A 21,195-nucleotide genomic window follows, 5' to 3' on the forward strand; every position below is an offset into this window, starting at 1 on the left:
TGTACCAACAAGCATACAATGGAGCTACAGTTCTGTTAGCTAATCACATGCACTGAGTATTTAATTTAATTTTTCTGGTGGGAGAGGTAGAATTTTAGAAGGACCTAATTATATCCTTTTCTAAAACCATTAAAAATTTATGACACTATTAGGGGGAGGGGGAGGGGCACAGAGAACTAGATAGAGGGTGGTGGAGGACAATCTGACTTTGGGCGAGGGGTACGCAACATAATTTAATGACAAAATAACCTAGACATGTTTTCTTTGAATATATGTACCCTGATTTATTAATGTCATCCCATTACCATTAATAAAAATTTATTAAAAAAAAATTTATGACACTATTTACAATAAAGTTTAAGATGTTATACCACATATAGATACTACCCCTCCCTACCATTTCATACATGATAGGATGAAAAGAAAAGAAAAAATATATGACAGCAGTAATAATATTTACTCAATATCTACTGTACCCAGATTCTAATACTTCTTGCTTTGAGATATATTAAAGTTGGAAGGCATATTTTTTCGATGGGTACTAAGTTACTATCTTTAGGGTGAGGTGGCTCATTGTACAGGAAATGTGGATACTTCAAAGCAACATATGAAGAACACAGGAATATGTTAAAAGCATAGTATAGAGAGGTTCTAAAAAGAGACTGAATCAAAAAACAGATTAAGCTCAAAGGAGTTTCCTGGAGGCACTAGAAGGGTCAAAAAGTAAGTTTTCACAAGTTTTGAATGAGAAAAGAGTTAGTTTGATAATGAGAGACTAGGAGGGCATGGCAGGTAAAGAAAATGACAGAGAAACTCACAAAAATGTTTATGTGAGGCAGAGCTTGAATAAATCTGCTTTAACAAAACTGGACATGAGTGGGAAGTAATGACACAAGGCAGCAAGGTGAGAAAGAGTTTGAAGACTTAAGGCTAAGCTGCTGACTTCAGTCTTGTCAATTTCTTGTAGATGGAAATCTGTCACATCAAGTTTGGATCTACCAGGAAAAAAAAACACTTCAGTAAATACTCTAGATTATTGGTGTAATTGGCAAGCAATATACTGTTCTGGTGTATGAACAGAGTTTAATAAAATGGGATGTGATGAAGATGTTCTCAGGGTTCCTGAGAGCACAGAGCCTAAACCTGGGAAAGTTGGCTTGAGTGGCCAACAGCCAATACCTGAATTGATTAGAATTTAGAATTTAGCAGAAACAGAGGCAATGAAATGGGAGAAATATGGATGGAAGCAACACAGAAAGAAAAAGACTTATAACAAGGTTACAAAGTGATTTTGCTGCTTCAAATTGTTAAGCTCAGTTCCTAATAGATTAGTTGGCAGTGTCCCTGAACACCAAAAAGGAAATTCAACTGTAGACATTGTAATGAAGACAAAATAAAAATCTGATAGATGGAACTGATCCACAAACTATTTCTCTGTTGGAAATACTCTGACATTTGTAATCTCTCAAATACATTTTTGACTCAACAGTGAAAACTAGAAAGAAAATGACACCAGCTCAAATTATGGGATGCTGACATTAAATTCCCTGCCCCCTGAAATTGAGTCAATGTTGCGCTTAAAAAAAAAAAAAAACAAAAAACTCCTAACCTAAGATTCTGGGCTCTCTTGAGGGAAACAATTTTAAATTTTACAATAAATTATTTTACATATTTTAAATTAACTTAATAAATATAGTTGTAAAATAAGTGTGAAGTCACTTATTTTGAGCACTATGGTATATAACCCTGGAGGAAAGCTGGGTGTGTCTAGAATATGATGTTTGCCAAAAGCTAGCTGCTTACGCCAGGTTGATCCGATCCTCTACCTCACAAAGGGAAACCCACCCAATAACAAGTCAGAGTTTGCAGAGCAGTGGTGAAATTTATCAACTTCATAATAGGAATTATTGAATAGGAGCTTTTCTGACAATAAAAGACACTTGGGGAAGATGATGTCAACTTTATCAACCCTGGTGCATCACTTTATCCATCTAGGAGTAATTCACTAAAATTTCCAGTTTCTTTTAAAAAATTAGGTGCTTAAATGCTTTATGAAAAATCTAAAAGAACCAAAGCTTCAGGGCTTTTACATGAAAAGTATCTTGTTTACCAAAAATTTGTGGAAATACCTTCAAATCTACCTAAACACAAGTTAGTCATATGGGTTTGAGTCATTTGATTAAGTATTGGGCCATGTTTGTAAGCATTAGGATACATTTTTAAGAGCCAAATATCTCTATAAGCCTCCTTCTATCAAAAGCAAACAAACAACAATTGGGCAGGTAGGTATATTGTCTACTCTGATGCTGATATCCATGGGTACTTGCCAACTCCTGCATTCATTCATCTCATCTACCTCCTCAGGGAGGATTGAAAACATAGATGTGATTTACACATTAAGTATTTAGAGTAGTCTAAACTTATAAAAAGTGATCTTTCTTATTTTTTATCATTTTTTTTCTTGAAACATGACCCTACTTATTTTTCACTTTTAGGTATGGAGAATAACTTCTCTATCATGTGAAAAATAGCCAATGATAATGATAGAAGGTCAGCGATATCAATTTCAGAATCAGGCCAACTCCAGGGATGAACAGATGTGTTTCAAATTGCAGCATGGATGTTTAAGGTAAAAAAAAAATCTCAGTCTAAAAATTATTTAATCCCAGGTCATTTCTGCCATACAGAACATACACTCAATTATCCATATTGTCAAAGAAGTTGTAGAAATCCATTATTTTATGTTAATCCTCACAATTTTAGGACATGATTTGAAAATGTAAGAGTTCATGCCAAATAAAACATGTCTGTGGGCCAGTTATAACCAATGTACACTAGTTTGCAATTGGCTTGGATCCAGATTTTTGACCTATTGGGAAGTATTCTCCAAGTGCCAATAAATATTATTCAATCAGCCTCATTCCTACCTCCACTTTATGTCTACACCTCCCCCCCCCATTGAAAAAAATATCTGCTTCTAATTCGTATAACTGTCTGGAGTATTTATAAACCAATTAAGAAATTTTAACAGTTAAATACATGATAAGGAAGTCATGGGACTCCTATGACAGGCAGTCAGGTGCAAAATGTGTTAAGCTAAACATACCCATATACACATAAACTACTTAAGACAGCTATTCACTGCATTAATAAGAATGTTCAGGAATTGACTATTTGTGAAAGATCCCCTTAGGTTTAAAAGAAATCTTTAGGAAATTAGAGTGATTTTTAAAAGAAATGCTATGATGTGGGAAAATACTTATAATTTTAAAATGAAAAGTAGAATTCAATATTAACTATCTCATATGATTAGTTGTATAGAATATAAAATATGTTAGAGGTACAAACAGACTTGAATCAAAATTTTGACATGATATCTCTGGGAAATGGAAATTTAGGATTATTTTCATCTTTGTACTATTTGGCATTTTCAACTTTCATTTCTTTTTTGGTTGAGCTCGTATTGACTTTATAATCAGAAAGAGATATGTCAAAATGCATAAAATTACTTTTCTGATCTCAAAGAAAAATAAATAGCCAGGTGATTTAAGCTAGAGTATCAATTTTTATTCGAACTTTTTTTGGTAATTTAAGGAGAAATGTACAATCGGCTTGAATGAGTCATAAGATTATCTCATTTTCCCAGTTTCTTTTGTCCCATGAGCACAACACAAATGACAAACTATAAATTGATCATGAGGAAGACCTTGCATAGCTGGAAGTTAAAAGTTTTATAATGGCCCTGGCCGGTTGGCTCAGCGGTAGAGCGTCGGCCTAGCGTGCGGAGGACCCGGGTTTGATTCCCGGCCAGGGCACACAGGAGAAGCGCCCATTTGCTTCTCCACCCCTCCTCCGTGCTTTCCTCTCTCTCTCTCTCTTCCCCTCCCGCAGCCAAGGCTCCATTGGAGCAAAGATGGCCCGGGCACTGGGGATGGCTCTGTGGCCTCTGCCTCAGGCGCTAGAGTGGCTCTGGTCGCAACATGGCAACGCCCAGGATGGGCAGAGCATCGCCCCTTGGTGGGCAGAGCATCGCCTCTGGTGGGCGTGCCGGGTGGATCCTGGTCGGGCGCATGCGGGAGTCTGTCTGACTGTCTCTCTCTGTTTCCAGCTTCAGAAAAAAAAGGAAAAAAAAAGAAAAAAAAAGTTTTATAATGTACTAAATAACTGGTATATCATTCTTTCACTAGAGAAAAGCTTTCACTTTAACACACACACACACACACACACACACACACACACACACGGGCACGCGCGCACACACACTGCACAAATAAAAATGACTTTCAATCCGGATTGTATTTGCCATCCTAGCCAACAGATCAGGGTACTTTTTCTCCATTCCAAAATACATAGATATTTATGATATCTTATGGAAATAGTGTCATAAATATTTTATATAGTTATCCTCTGTCTATAAATGCAGCTGGACACCATGAGATTCATCTTTTCAATAAATAACCTGCTTTATTATGAGCACAGTTGAGTTTTTGGCCCAGCAACAAAACCCTAAGAAGAAAGGAATGAGGATCTCTTCAGAGTGCTTGGTTCTCTGCTATTTTTAGAATCACTGTAAAATCTTTTACTTCTTAACAAATGCTACCCATTTGCATTGAAAAACAGTAAAATAAATGTTGCCTCAAATCTAGATGTATTTTTAGTAAAAGAATGTGTTTTTAGAAAGCCCGCAAAAGAGGAAAATTTAAACACCCATTACTTATAAACAAATACATATCTCCATGGAGCAACCCATATTTCTACCTACTCTATGAATAATATGCAGAATAATGTCATAATTAATAAATTTATGAAAGCTTTAAAAGCCAATAAATGAACTTTTTAATTGCCCAAAATCTTATATGAAATGAATGCATAGAAGTTCGCTTTGGTGGCTTCTTTCATGCTATGAACTGATGAAGAAAAAAATTCCATATAAAATCCCGCTATCTGCTGAGTATTAAATATGACAGAGGGACTTTTGACATGCAGAACATTCTATCAGGGGTAAAAATAAATTTTTAAAAATCTGTTTATGCCAACCATTAAGTGTCAACTGATGTTAACTTGAGGTCTCCATTGATTTAGGCCACAGCTTTACCTACATATGAATGTCAAAGTCATCATCATCTTATTACTGACACTTTGAACTGCCCATTTTCATTCTTGGCTATCTGATCGAGACACAAGAAAATATAGAGTTTTGATAGTGTGTGTGATCATTACTATTTTCTAAGCATCTGGGATTGATCCACTGTTTGCCCTGAAGATCACTCATGAAGATGAAGAGGTAAAATGCATACATGCGAAGTGGAATAACCCTTGCTTGTAATCACAAAGATAACAATGGAGAAAATCCGTGGTATGTAATAATACATCCCTTCCATCTTTCTCATAATCAAATATCGGTATGACCTCATACCTCATAAAAAATACCATTATGTCATATTCCCTACATAAGTCCTGCTTCACTATGTCAGCACTATTAATACAATATATCTGTCAAGCTTTATTAAAATTATTTTTGATGTATATCTTGGCTCATAAACCTCTACAGTGCACTGATATTGCCGCAGGGAATGTCCCTCCCTTTAACACTGAATCTCTGAAGATGGGACAATAAAAGAGAAATCCTCCAAACTTGCAAGTTCAGCCTATTATATCACAGAGCCTGCAGAATCTCCTGTCAGCACTCGGAACGTGCTTTTGCATGTGCAAGTAATTACAGCACGACTATTGTTCAAACCTTGTTTCACAAAACCTTCTGGGAGGAAATGCATAAATACATTCAGAGATAAATATCCAAGAACAGAGTCAGTGTTGACACCGGGATAAACTGTGTGGCCCGTTTCCCTTTGTGAAGCCATTTGAGAAACAGGATTCTTCGTTACAGCACTAGAGTTTCATCCTTAGGCTTTTTTTTTATGTGCGTGGTGTCCCTTCAGTGGCTTATTTCCCTTTTAATAACAGATGTAGCACACGTTTGCCATGGGCCCAGAGTAGTCCATATGCTTGTGGGGCACAGGAAAACAGCAGTCAAGCCAATCAAACTAGGTTTAGAAGAGCCCTTCCTGGTTGTCACCATAGAGCATATCCAAGAGTGAGGGGGAGGCTAGGGCAGGAAGGCACAACAAAATGGTCAAGGGAAACTGCATACAAAAAAGAGAAAGTCCAGATGCACCAACAGAATCAAGCAAAATATGTTCACCAGTTTTCTCATTCTTAGCATTATTCTAGATAATAGCACATCTCAAACTATCTGTTTGAGGCTCAGATGATCAGGACAGGCTTTTGCTGACCATCTGATTTTTCACATGTCATAACTTGATACCTGATCCTATAGAGCAGGACTTAGGTGCAGCTCAACTACAGGAGACCCACTAAATTCGACCACATTCCAGGATGCTGCCTCGGATGTCAGGACAACTTTAAATTGCTTTCAAGATTAAAAAACAAAACAAAACAAAACACTTTCGATTTCTGTACTTCACTTGTTGCAGAACTGTAATAACTTGCTTATGTTTGGACACTAGTCCATGGACCACGCTTTGTCTAGACTTTCCTAGAATTTAAAAGAAAAACATAATTGAGTTCTCAACCAATTAAAACCACTTCAGGCCCTGGCCGGTTGGCTCAGTGGTAGAGCGTCGGCCTGGCGTGCAGAAGTCCCGGGTTCTATTCCTGGCCAGGGCACACAGGAGAAGCACCCATCTGCTTCTCCACCCCTCCCCCTCTCCTTCCTCTCTGTCTCTCTCTTCTCCTCCCGCAGCCGAGGCTCCATTGGAGCAAAAAGATGGCCCCGGCGCTGGGGATGGCTCCTTGGCCTCTGCCCCAGGCGCTGGAGTGGCTCTGGTCGCAATAGAGCGACGCCCCGGAGGGGCAGAGCATCGCCCCCTGGTGGGCAGAGCGTCGCCCCCTGGTGGGCGTGCCGGGTGCATCCCGGTCGGGCGCATGCGGGAGTCTATCTCTCCCCGTTTCCAGCTTCAGAAAAATACAAAACAAACAAACAAACAAAAAACAAACAAACAAACAAACAAACAAAAAAAAAACTTCAGTCAAACTGCTTTTGCTATAGTTAGTAACATCCTAATGGGTAAATCCAAAGGTCTATTTTCTCTACCTTCCCACCGGACTATCTGCAACAGTTGATACTGTTGAATACCCTACTTCTTGACATTCTCTCTCTTTCTACTTTCAGGATGATATGCTTTCCTGGTTCTGATCATTTGTTTTCCTTTTCTGTATCCTCTTTAAATATTTATATTCCATGCTGTATCATCTGATCTTGTTCTCTTCTTTCTCTGGCTAAATAGTATCATCTTTTGCCAACAAACATTTAAATGGTGGCGATTCTAAAACCACCAAGTAGGCAGACAACTGGTACTAAATGGGAACAAAACGTGCCAGCAACGGTGCTGGATCCTGGGGCTACAACCTGAGAAGACAAACCATAGGTACACCATACTGGTTTCTTTATTTCCCTGCAGATGAGCTTTCTATTCTGCTTCGCCTGCTTTGTTCCAGGTCTCATCACTGCTCAGATGCAAATACAATAGTTTCCCATCACTGGCCCTGGCATTACTCTCTCCCCATGTAGTTTATAATCCTATAGACCGTCATTATTTATTTATTTTTTAACAGGAGAAAGCATTCACATTTATTTAATATAAATTTTACATGACATGGAAGACTTTATGATAAAATAAACAAAGAATGAAGCCTCAGTTTTTTGGACTAGGTTTGATGAAGAGGGGGGAAATGTGGTAGAAAAGAAGAGTATGAGCTAAGGGTGATAAACAGGGGGAAACTTAGCACAGACTGCAGTTTAGAGTCTTCTCTGAATTTCTCTGTTCTGGAAAAAGATGCTCCTTGAATTCAGCCCTTTATTATTATATATAAACAATAACTTTAAAGCTAAATAATTTATACTCTTTTATATTTCTTAAAGGCCAGTATAATTTTACCTTTTTGTCAGGTCAGTGATACGGTTCACAACACTTCCCCAAAATATGGTCTCTTGGCATACTGAATACTTTAAACTGACGGAACTGAGACATGGCAGGTACAGGACAGACTCTCTGACCTTCCTCTCCTCCCCTGAAGCACATTGAGACTCTTAAGAGAGTAGTATCTGCCCTATACCTGGACCATCCTTTTTAAGTAAGAGTCTAATCACCTATTTGTCTTTCGAAAAACCTTGGCAGTTACCCCCTTGCCTAGGCTAAGGTCTTTAAATTTCATAACTTGAAATATAACACCCACATATTATAATCCAATCTACTTCCAGACCTCATATCCAAAAAACCCATGACCTTTCATGATCTGTACCTTTGCACCAGCTGGACCCCTGGCAAGGAGCCCTACATCTTTTCTCTTCTTTAGTAAGACCTTATTCAATCAGTAATCTAACTAAGTTTGATTACTACTCTGAAGTGCCTTTTCCAATTTCCCATGGTAAAAAAACAACAACATGTATTTCTTTTGATTCACATAGTATTGTGCACACACTTAACTGATTATTTGTACCACATTTGACTGTGATTTCCTCAAGAACAATGCTACTCACTGCTACTATTTCTTGTGTCCTGGGCACATAATAGGTGCACAACCCATGTTTGTCTCTCAAAAGTACTGGAAGACTTTTAATCACATGCTTGTACCTCTCTGCACACATCATTTGGCTTCACTCCTCTGTGCGTCTGCTCAGTCGTTGCCTCTACCCGAGAATTCTTCACCATGGTAGATGTTTTTTCCATCTGCCTCATGCTCACAAATCCTCCAAATCATGATTAGGTTTCTATACCATTGATGTTTTCCTTCAACTGCCAGATTAAGCTGAGAGCCACTCCTTTCTGTTTCTCACATTTTATTGTATAATTCTCTTATTATATATCAATATTATTTGTTTCTACGTCCTTCTTTCAAATTAGTATTTAAAACTACTTTAACTTGCTTAGTCTTTGTATCTCAAGAACTTACCAACAGTACTTGACTTATAAAACACAATAAACAAATGTTTATTAGTGATAACTGAGCTAAATCTTCAAAGTGGCTCCACTTTTGCAAGAATCCATGCTTGGATCAGATGAATGCTGAGTTAGTCTAACCATTCCATCTCAGTGTTAGGGGAGAGGAAGATTATACCTGTATAAGTATAGTCACAAATGTGGTTCCAAATATTTTCTAGTTATATTGCATTTACGCCTTTTAACTTCTTTCAATAGGAATGCAATTTCATAATTGAGTTCAGTGGGGAGAAATGTGTTGATTTTCATGAAATTCCTATAGATATAATAATTTTAAAATAAAATAGCCCATATCAAATATAGATATTAGAAATAGATACAAAGTACAAAAATAATATGAAGAAAGGATACACAAATACTTTTAACATATTAAAAATAAATGATTTCATTTTCCTTAATTTTACCCTCTTCCTATATAATTCAACCATTTCCCAAATTTATGCATCTAAACTATACATTAGTAAGAAAACATAAAACTAGTAAGATATATTTTAATCAAAATAACCAGTTGTTTTAATCAAAATGTAATCTCTCTTAATTATCTAAACTCATCTGTAAAAATCCTGCATGCTATTCTACAGGGGAAATGTTCTTTTATTTTATGACACCTGAACTTGCTTATATTCTTTTGATTTCTAAAGCTTATCACAGCACCTGGGCCATAAAAAAGGTCACACATTTTCAATGAGTTATATTAACAAGCTATTTTAGTTGTTAGGGTGCTTAGGACTAATACCATTTTATTACTATTTTTATTAAGAAATTATTTATTTATTGACTGAAAACTACTTTCTAACTATAATAAAATGTCCAAACAACCTTCCTGAAGCAGCAAGCATATATTATTTATGTTGACTTGCAAACATAAGCATTATTGATCATTTCAAAAGGCTTACCTAGTCTTTCTAATACTGTATTATGAAGTAGCCTACACTGAATATTTCAGAAGAGAATCCACTAACCACAGAGGAACTATAAAAGGGTTTCATTCACCTGGGGGCTTTTTTGTGGCCTTGGATGACTCCACAAAAATTAACTCCAATCAGAAGATCACCACTAAAGGAACAAAACAAATAATTCAGGTGATAGCTACAACATTCTTTCCCAGAAGCAAACAGCTAAATTGAATTCCATTCCTCTTGTAAATTATACCCATGGTAAATTCCTCAGAATGCTTTTCACTGTGATCAGAGAATGCACTAAATGTACTTCATAGCCTTCATTTTCAAATTTGATAGTAAATTTTTTTCAGCCTTATAGTCCATCAAGTACATTTATTGAAAACTGACTCTGTTTATTGCTTTCTAGGCACACATTGCTAAAGCAAGACTGTTTACTTAGGTAGATGAACTAGTTAAGAGGTTTTTCATGCAAAACAATAGTCAGTGTAGCTGCTACACTGTAGCAGATATAGGCATATGTCTTTTGGTAAAATATTCTGATCTTACTAAAAATAAAAAAAAATCAGACTCTTTTCAAAGTTATGACCCACAAAGAAGATTTTGATAGATGATAGATAGATAGATAGATAGATAGATAGATAATAGATAGATGATAGATAGATAGATGATAGATAGATAGATAGATGATAGATAGATAGATGATAGATAGATAGATAGATGATAGATAGATAGATAATAGATGATAGATAGATAGATGATAGATGATAGATAGATAGATGATAGATAGATAGATAGATGATAAATAGATAGATAGATAGATGATAGATAGATAATAGATGATAGATACATAGATTGATGATAGATAGATAGATAGATAGATAGATAGATAGATAGATAGACAGATAGATAGACAGATGATAGTAATGCATGGCAGTATTTGGAAGCAGTTCAAGTTCTGGTAGATCCCAGCTCTACTACCTATCTTATTCGTCTGGAATGAATCTATGAAATAACTTGAACTATTGATGCACTTGATATTGACACAGTTTACAATTTTTACTCAGAGATGCTATTTTGATTAAAGCAAAGAGATATGAAAGTCATGTCTTCTTCATTTAAATGTCATGAAGATGGACCAGTAAAGACACTAGAATTATTGCCTCATGGCTTCATGAGGAATAACTGACTGAAGCTTGTACTAAGCAGACAGCCAGTTAATATCTCTGTATGCAGCCTCTTTTCTGTGTTCTTCAGTGTCTGATGAGCATTTACTATGGCAGCTGGCACCAATAGGTATGTAATGCAAGGGTGTGAGGGATGTTATTTAACAAAGGAACAATGTTAAAAAATAGTCTGTATCATTTTTCTCAATGCTACTATATTATAAATTATTTTATGTTCCTTTTAGAGCTTTGCCTTCCATGCTTATCCGATATCATTCAGCACAATTTGGAGCTAGAAAGTGAATGGTCAACAAAACCATAAACAATGGTAAAGTCTGACAAAAAACTCAGGGCAGCTCAGGGATTTGATCACATCTGTATAGATGAAAAGAATCATGAATGAATATGGTAAAGTCTTTAATCTTGTTCCTTAAAAAAATTTTAAACACATATGCACACAAATAAACACAGTACAGAGCTTAAAAAAGAGTATGCTATCAGTAACTTGGGAAGCTCCTGTATACCCCTCCTTTATAATACCTCCAAACCTAATTCCCAGAGGCCACTACCATCTGATGTTTCTGTATAATTTCTTTTTTTTCCATTTTTTAAATTAAATTTAATGCAGTGACTTTGATAAATCAGGGTACATATGTTGAGGGAAAACATCTCCAGATTATTTTGACATTTGATTATGCTGTATACCCCTCACCCAAAGTCAAATTGTCTTCTGTCACCTTTTATCTGGTTTTCTTTGTGCCCCTCCCCTCTCCCACCCTCTCTCTCCTTCCTCACCCCATCCCCCTCCCCCCACCCCCCATCCCCGTTGCCATCACATTCTTGTTCATATCTCTGAGTCTCATTTTTATGTCCCATCATATGGGACATAAAATGGATTCATATAGTTCTTAGTTTTTTCTGATTTACTTATTTCACTCCATATAATGTTATCAAGGTCCATCCATGTTATTGTAAATGATCCGATGTATAATTTCTTTTTAAATCACTCAAGAATTTTATTACATCTACTTTTATTCACAAGTAATTCATTGCTTAATTTTTTGCAATTGTTGAACTTCACATAAATGGTATGATAGATAGATAGTATGATAGATAGATAGTATGATAGTATGATAGATAGATAGATAGATGATAGATAGATAGATAGATAGATAGATAGATAGATAGATACATAGATAGATAGATAGACAGATGATAGTAATGCATGGCAGTATTTGGAAGCAGTTCAAGTTCTGGTAGATCCCAGCTCTACTACCTATCTTATTTGTCTGGAATGAATCTATGAAATAACTTGAACTTTGATAATTTGATTTATGTCTCTCAAAATGAGGTTTATGTGATTTATTCACAAGTTGGCTATAGTTCACTTATATTAAAAATGAATTCTTATTTTAATTTCTAATTAAATTTATTGATGTGACATTAGTTAGTAAGATTATATAGGTTGCAATCTCATACCTCTTAGAATGCCAGTTATCAACATGACATGTGGTTACAAGTTTTGGAGAGGCTGTGGAGAAAAAGGAATCCTCATTCATTGCTGGTGGGAATGTAAACTGCTACAGTCACTGAGGAAAACAGTATGGAGGTTCCTCAAAAAATTAAGAATAGTTACCATATGACCCAGCAATCCTTATTCTGGCTATGTACCTTAAGGAATTGAAAACATTTATTTACAAAGACATATGCACCCCTATGTTCATTGTAGCATTATTCACGGTGCCCAAGACATGGAAACAAAGTGTTTTTTGATAGAGAATTGGATAAACAAGATGTGATATATATAATATATAATGTAATACTATTCAGACATAAAGAAGGATGAAATACAGCCATTTGCAATAACATGGATGGACCCTGAGAATATTATGATAAGCAAAATCAGTCAGATAAAGCTAAGAACCATATGATTTCACTCATATGTGGGATATAAAACTGAAATGCATACATACAGACAACAATATGGTGGTTACCAGAAAGAAAGTGTATGGGGGAGGGTAGCAAAGGATAAAGGGGACTAAATACACAGTGACAGAAGATGATTTGATTTTGGGTGGTAGGCAGACATTGCAACATACAGGTCATGTATCATAGAAATGTAGTTTACTTATTTCCAAGGCTCCACAGGACTTTGTGATTTGAAGAGATAACCATTAATGTAGATGGGGCATTTATGATATTTCTACTTTTTTACGCTATTGTAAATAATGCTGCTTTGAACATTCTCCTATCTATCTATCTATACACATGTGAAACAGTTTCTCCAGGTAAAAAACTGCAGTTTTGAGATGTGCACTTCTTCAACAATACTGGTATTTTCAAATTGTTATTCAAATTGAATACTGTACATAAATTTACAGTCCCACTGGTAAAATATAAAAATTTCTGATTCTCCATATCTTGTTAATACTTGGCACTCTCAAAAATAGCCATTCACACAGAAAATAAATCCTGGTAACATTACCACAGATATTACTCTGATATCATGCAACACTTCTAACAATCTGAAACCCAATTATAGTTTATTAAAATTAACTTGTTCCATTCAAAGTTTTAAAAAAGACAACATTTGTATATAGAAGATGGCAAGAATAAGTTTGAAAAATAACTATATTTATGCCTACAAATTAGTCCTCCATTTTTCTGGTAAGGAAGTTCCTTGTAATGTTGTGTCAAAATATTTGTGTCAAACTGCTGTGTTTTGCCAAAGAGATAAATTTTCCAGTCAAAACAATTAATTAGAAGCTGTTAATGATGTATTCAAGATTTAAGAAGCCACTTAAGGGGAAGAAAGAAACCAAAGGTTTTTTAAAAATCCCCAAAAACAAGACGCAGGGGATAAACCAGTTTGTTGATCTCAATTTGAGAATTTTGCCTTAAATTTCTTAACTCTAAATCATTTCACCAACTCTAAATCACTCAATGAACACACCACCTGGACAATTCAGATTTATGAAGGGCTTCAACCTCAAACACCAACCTTGCTTCTCCTTTTTATATATTTTGTCCTAGTAATATTTTATTCTTATTGCCTGAAATAGTCTGGGTGCTGAAAGTCACCAGCCCTGAAATAGCCCTTGTAGATCTATCTGGTTTACTCAGGTACAGACCATTTGGTAATCATTATGAGAAAGTTCATTGGTAAAATACTTAAATCCCTGAGTCATAAATTATCTGAGAAAAAGATGCTCAGTTTTTTTTAAGCCAACTCTATATATTTATTATCTATCTATCATCATTATCATCTATCATCATTATCATCTATCATCTATCATCTAATGGTGGTGCCCAGAGGTCAGCATGGGATTTATGATTTGAGTAAATTAGTGCTAATAAACTTAGGTCAGACAAGCCAATATCTGCATTGAACAGTGAGCATTTCAGTTATATGACCACAAATTATCGCAAACCCACAGCAGCTGCTTTGCAAATGAATGTTGGTTGTGAAAAACTCATGGGAAACAAGACCTTAGTGTTACAGGTACATCCTCAGCACAGCTGGAGAAAAATTAAAGGTCAGACTCTATTGGTGGTTGGTCCATGACATCAAACTTCACCATGAAGAGTAGCATTTACAGTGTGATAGACAAAGACCTCACACAGATAGTCAAGGAATGATGGATGAAGGGGAGGTGCCATCTCTGGGAAGTTGTAAACACCGTCTTCTGAGAAAAAGGAGTCAGCAGCACCCTAACCTGTGGCTTTTCTAGAAAATATTCTCTTATCTCACTCGAACCCCACCAGACCAAAACATGTGCATTTAAACATTATTTACACTTAAGCAGAATTAGTATAAACAATCAAGAATATTGCATAAAGCTATCCATGCTTGTAATTTTATACCTCAGTTTCTCAAAAACTGTCCATATGTTTCATTTCTCCACATAAGTGAAGAATTCAATTTGAAGCCTCTGAGACTGTTTTTTTTTAAACAAAATCTCTCTGCTTTAGAATATATGGACTATATTTTTATTTTATATATATCTATCTATTTCTTTATAGAACTCTGGTGATCATATTTCTTCCTGCTGTTACACCTGGCCAATTCCTTATTAATCCACATTTGGTGTTCTACACTTTAGTCCAGAATATTAATGGTTTTTAGTAAAAAAAAAAAACAATTGTTTTTATAATCAGAGCTTTATACCCTTTATATTTTTAAATCCTTTGTCATTATCCCCTTTAGAGCTTTCTTGCAAATAATCTTCCCCAATGTGCAAATAAATGTTTTAGGAACTAATCATTTAAAAGTGAACTGCTATGAATTTTTACAAAGAGTTCCCAGAGAAACACTTTTAAGATGTTTATGCCCAGAGGTAAATATTGAGGAAAGCAAAGTGGGGGAAATACACGGCAGAACAGTTCCGATAGTTGTGAACACTGTGGCATTTTGGCATGGCCTTGCAACAGAAAGTTGTATTTGGCAATAATTTTTGTACAAATATGACCTTCTTTGAGTGGCATTATATCAGATTCCTGTTATATATTGCTTTTACTTTCCTTCTTAAAGTAATCATCTTTCAGTTTATTCGTTGGACTGACCTCATAAATGGGCAAGCCTATCTCATAAGAGCAGTTGAATGTCAAGGAAGAATGTAAACAGAGGTAGATATCTTCTGCGCAAAACATAGTTATAGAAAATTGTCAATTTTTAAAGACAGCAGTGGAGAAACACCCCTTGCATTAAAAGTAGAGTCATCCCCAAGGAAGGGCAAATAACTGTACTTGTGATTTATCTTCCTCATAAACTCAACACCATATGTGGCATTGAATTACAAAGCTAATGGGTAACAAAAGAAATTCTGTGCCAGAATCTATACGTTGTGTTTCTTAGTCCTCCCTAATCCAGTTCTATAGGTGTCAGCAAAAGGTTCTTCCTTCATGATTAAGGAATTTGGCCACTTTGACAGGGTGATAAAGAAGAAGGAATGCTAGGTAGGTGTTGGGATTGTGAACAACATCTTGTCTCCATTTGCAGGTCTCAAGAATATTGTCCCTTGTGACTCAGTAGTGGATTATACCTATGGATGGACTGTTTCATGAGTTTTATGGTACTTAGAACTCTGATCAGAAATGCCAATGGTTGTGATTAGAAGACATCTGCATTTGCACCATTCCTGATAAAAGCGTCTCTGGTGGACTGCCAATAAATATTGACACTACTTTCCAAAAGTACATAAAGCAACTCGAAAACTTGTCTTCTTTCGCATTAAGCAACGAGAAAAAAAAAATCAGAATTAAGCTTTCATATTTGGCTTATTTTTCTAAGAGCAAGGACCACAGTAAGTGAGAATTTTCACCTTGAATTTCTTTTAAGCATTTGTTTTATAAACAGAGTAAAAGTAGAAGATTAATTAGAAAGATAGCAAATTTTCAATTACCTTGGAAACTCGATTTGCAACTTCTCTGCCCACAGTCAGCCCCTGGACAAATGTCCGAGCAGCGATGAAAGCGCGGGTGACCTGAATTTTCAATTTCCGGGGTACATCTCCAAATGGCTTCAGCTGGTCTGTGTATTTGCTCACACATTCCAGGTAGTCCTCACTAAAGTGATACTGTGGGTTTATCAGCTGAAACATCCTTTCCAGGAGCCGAGCCCAGAAGTCATTGAGCATCTCCTCCAGGTTCACATTGCCCCCAGTATAGTATCTTTTCAGCTCTGTGAAGAGGTCCTGGAACACCTCTGAATTCTGCATGTACAGCATCCCATAAGTCCGTACAAACATATCATTTAATGACTTTTCTGCATTTTCTAGGAGCTCTCGGAAAAATTCTGCAAATAAATCAAGACAGTAGTCACACATTAGTAAGCTGTATAAAGCCCAGGTTATCTACGTTTCTTAAAAATTGCTTCTAATGACCATTTTCATTAAAAAATGTATCCTTCAATCAGAGGCAGATTAAAGTTGGTTGAGGCCCCCGGCACAGAAAATATTGGGTCCCTTAAAAAAAGAGAAAGGCAGGAGAAATATAAATACATGTTAACCATAGTTTTAAATAAATAAAAAATATTATGTACTAAAATTGCACATATGAAACCAAACTTGATGTCATTAGGAAAAAGGTAAAATTTGGGTTTTGCAGGGCCCTTCAGAAGTAGGGGCCCAGGGTGCATGCTAGGTGCGTCCACCATTAAATCCACCTCTGCCTTCAGTTACAGTATCAATAAACTGATAATAACAATATTTTAAATGAGATGTGTCCTATATCTATAATCTCCAAATCAAATAAAACAGAGGAACACATGATTTTTATTTAAAAGAACATTCATCATTAATAGTTTACCATTTCCTGTCTTTCCATAGTTGCTTAATTCTTTTTTCATTTATTGTTAAATTTTCGAAAATCCTATCATTTGACATAAAGTCAAAACACCATATGTTGCAAAGTATCGTCATTAACATAATAGCAAATGCATACTAATAAAAATATTTGCTTCATCCTATTTACAAATCTGTTGTAAAATTAAATTTAATTAAATTGCTTTTATTTGGAATGGTTCATGAGTAGGATGTTCAAATTACGGTACTATTTTGGACTTTTTGTAGTTGCTATATATAGCAATCAATTATCAGTGTCCAGAGATTTATAATGCAATTAGATTCACCTAATACCAAAGATATAATGTACAAAATTTAGTTAGCCGAAATGAATAGAAAAGTTATCAAATACCTTGCATGATCATTATAAATAAAAACGATAATTTTAAAGAATTTGATTGAGAAATAGGCAATCTGGCTTCCTAGTTAAGAAAGAAAAAGGACTATAGCAAGAAATAAACTCTTCTACCCTGCAACATCACTTGATTGTTATTGGACAAACTTGAAAGGATGCAAAAAATAAGGATTAACATCACTAAATTCTGTTAGCCTCATTGGCCCTCATATTAGGCTCCCTCGGGAATGAGTGCATGCATGTAGGACACTTATTAATGTGCACAACTGAGCCTGGGTAGAGTCAACTCAAGTTTTATTCCATAGGGAGAATGTGATTTGGGTTGACTAAGAAAAGATAATGCTTCTGAGTTTTGTTTGTTTTTTGTTTGTTTGTTTTACAGTGACAGAGAGTCAGAGAGAGGAACAGATAGGGACAGATAGACAGGAATGGAGAGAGATGAGAAGCATCAATCATCAGTTTTTCATTGCAACACCTTAGTTGTTCACTGATTGCTTTCTCATATGTGCCTTGACCATGGGCCTTCAGCAGACCGAGTAACCCCTTGCTGGAGCCAATGACCTTGGGTCCAAGCTGGTGAGCTTTTTGTTCAAGCCAGATGAGCCCGCGCTCAAGCTGGCGACCTCGGGGTCTCAAACCTGGGTCCTTTTGCATCTCAGTCCGAAGCTCTATCCACTGCGCCACCGCCTGGTCAGGCTGTGCTTCTGAGTTTGTAAATGCAAGTTCCCAATAAGTGAGTGATTCTGCTTTGCCTCTAGTGGTTCCCTGCTATTCCCTAAAGCTATGTCCCCTCTCAGCAAAGACAGGGACAAATCAAGTCCTGGACAGCTCAAGAAATCTAAGAAGAAGTAATGATGATAATAAAAGTCTAAAACCAAACAAAATAACTCTTCTTTCTGAAACCCTCAGGTGATTTTTCCTGAGACACACAATGGAAAAAGCTATAAATCTCTCCATGAAGCCTATGGAAGCTGTACGTCATTTCTGCTTCATCAGAGGTTTCTTAAAGAAGAACTTGATTTAGCACTTCAATTCTGAATAATATACATAGTATTGAGCCATTGTCTTGATATGGCATCTATAATACCTGTTATAGATGATTATTTATATTGATTATCAAATAAAACCAAAACACCAAAGCTAAAAAAAGGACTCTGTTCACATTTACTTTCTTAGTACGAAGAATAAACTTTCCTCACCAAAAAATTCTCTTTGTAACAGTGGCTACTGATACTGAGGGATTATCAAAAAGTCATGGCTTATTAACCCCATGTGATCTTGTTAAAGACACCAGATATTTCTTCTTTTAATTTTTCCCAAATGTAAAATCAGGCAAAATATTATTAAACATCTGTAAGGTTTAAGGATTAAATAAAGAAAATCACTGTTGAAGCAAATAGGGCCATTTTCCCAAATTTTCAAAAGAAGTAAGTATTAATAGATGCTACATGCTGTTGTTATTTATGTCTTAATGATATCAGGAAGTTATCAGATCTGTTTTTTTTTTCATAAATATTAGTTACCTAGAATTTCTAAAATAGAAACTATATTAAATTATTAATATAATATTAATGCCAAAGTAAAAACAGATCATATTAAAGCTTTTCAATTTTGAAGACAAGAATAAAAATAGCTTGACCTTCCTGATACAGGAGTAGGGTGAAAGGTGTTATAGATTGTGAAAAGAAACTAGAAAAGAATGGGGAGAAAATCACTGAATTGAAAAATATGAATATAATGAGACTAGAAAGTGGATTCTGATCGTGAGCTCAGGACAACATACACATTTATCTTCTTTTTGAGGTCAATTATTTTGTTAGATTCAGGAATTAAAGCTTAATTTACTAAATACAGAGCACTGCCTTTAGCACTGAGCGATTAGTAATCAATAGTATGGTTTGTATTAGAAAAAAAGCTAAAGAAAAAGAAAAGGGCCCTGGACCAATAGCTCAGTTGGTTGGAGCATTGTCCCGAAGTGCAGAAGTTGATGGTTTGGTCTCAGGTCAGGGCACATACAGGAATGGATGTTCCTGTCTCTTTTCTGCTCTCTCCCCTTCTTATTCTAAGTTCAATAAAATAAGCATTACAAAAGAAAAAGGAAAAGGAAAAGAAAAAGAAAAAAAAATCCTCTGCTTCTTTCTCATTGCTTTTCAAAGACTTAAGATCTAAATGATTCTGTGTAGGAATAAAAACGTTATTTTATTTTTCTTTTATTGAAGGTAACATTCCTTAGGCTTTTCCCCTCTTGACATAGGAAACATGAATTATAGGGATGATGCCCACTTTGAAGTTGAGTGGTTAAAACCAGACTGCTAACTCAGTGTGTCTTGTGGTTTGTTTCCTTATGCCTAAATTAGTTTGCATTATTAAATATAGAAAGAAGTTATCATATTTTAATAAATATGGCCAAAGAAGCATTTCATTAGATTCCAAGTTTAAATTTCTGTCTAAAGCTGTGATGGCGAACCTATGACAAGCGTGTCAGCACTGACACATGTAGCCATTTTTTTTTCTTTTCTTTTCTTTTTTTTTTTTCTGAAGCTGGAAATGGGGAGAGACAGTCAGACAGACTCCCGCATGCGCCCGACCAGGATCCACCGAGCACGCCCACCAGGGGCAACGCTCTGCCCACCAGGGGGCCATGCTCTGCCCCTCCAGGATGTCGCTCTGCCGCCACCAGAGCCACTCTAGCGCCTGGGGCAGAGGCCAAGGAGCCATCTCCAGCGCCCGGGCCATCTTTGCTCCAATGGAGCCTTGGCTGCAGGAGGGGAAGAGAGAGACAGAGAGGGAGGGGGGGGTGGAGAAGCAAATGGGCGCTTCTCCTGTGTGCCCTGGCCGGGAATTGAACCCGGGTCCCCCATAGGCCAGGCCCACGCTCTACTGCTGAGCAAACCGGCCAGGGCCTGTAGCCATTTTTGTTGACACGCGGCTGCATACCAGAGAAGTATGGGGTCACATGTCGAGAAGGACGTTTCATCCTCGGCTCCTGTATGGCCAGGTGCAGAGGCCGAGGATAAAACATTTGCTGTACTGTAGACACTCTGTGCCAGAGGTCTGTAGGCCAAAACAACAGAACTCCCGCACAGAGCGTCTAATTCTTGGACTTCCAGTTAGAACATTAGGGGATCTTTGACCTCACTTCCGGCCAGCGGAGGAAGGAGCAGTGGAATGGGGGGGGCATGCATCTCTGGGGGCCCTGTGATCACCATTACCAGCAACCACATAACCACAGCAACCATCATCCAATCTACTCTTCTGGGGAGTGGTGGATTTTTAATTGACCATCATTACTGAGATAAGTGAGGGGGAGGCTGGGAGAGGAGAGGACCTGTGCTATGGGTGCCATTTCCCACCATTAGAAATAGCGGCAGTCATATTAATTTACATATGATGCAACTTGCAGAATTTCAAGAC

General features: G+C 36.4%; 1 protein-coding gene across 1 annotated transcript in view; it reads right to left on the bottom strand.

Annotated features, from left to right (window-relative positions):
* The window catches only part of GPC6 (glypican 6), a 1,376,210-nt gene that overhangs the window by 664,230 nt on the left and 690,785 nt on the right, over positions 1-21,195 (bottom strand). The window contains exon 3 of the mRNA XM_066234964.1: positions 16,488-16,879. Coding sequence (XP_066091061.1) covers positions 16,488-16,879 — 392 coding nt within the window. The remainder of the gene's footprint in view (positions 1-16,487; positions 16,880-21,195) is intronic.

The sequence above is a fragment of the Saccopteryx bilineata genome, chromosome 6 (genome assembly GCF_036850765.1).
Source record: "Saccopteryx bilineata isolate mSacBil1 chromosome 6, mSacBil1_pri_phased_curated, whole genome shotgun sequence".
In the NCBI taxonomy this organism is placed as follows: Eukaryota; Metazoa; Chordata; class Mammalia; order Chiroptera; family Emballonuridae; genus Saccopteryx; species Saccopteryx bilineata.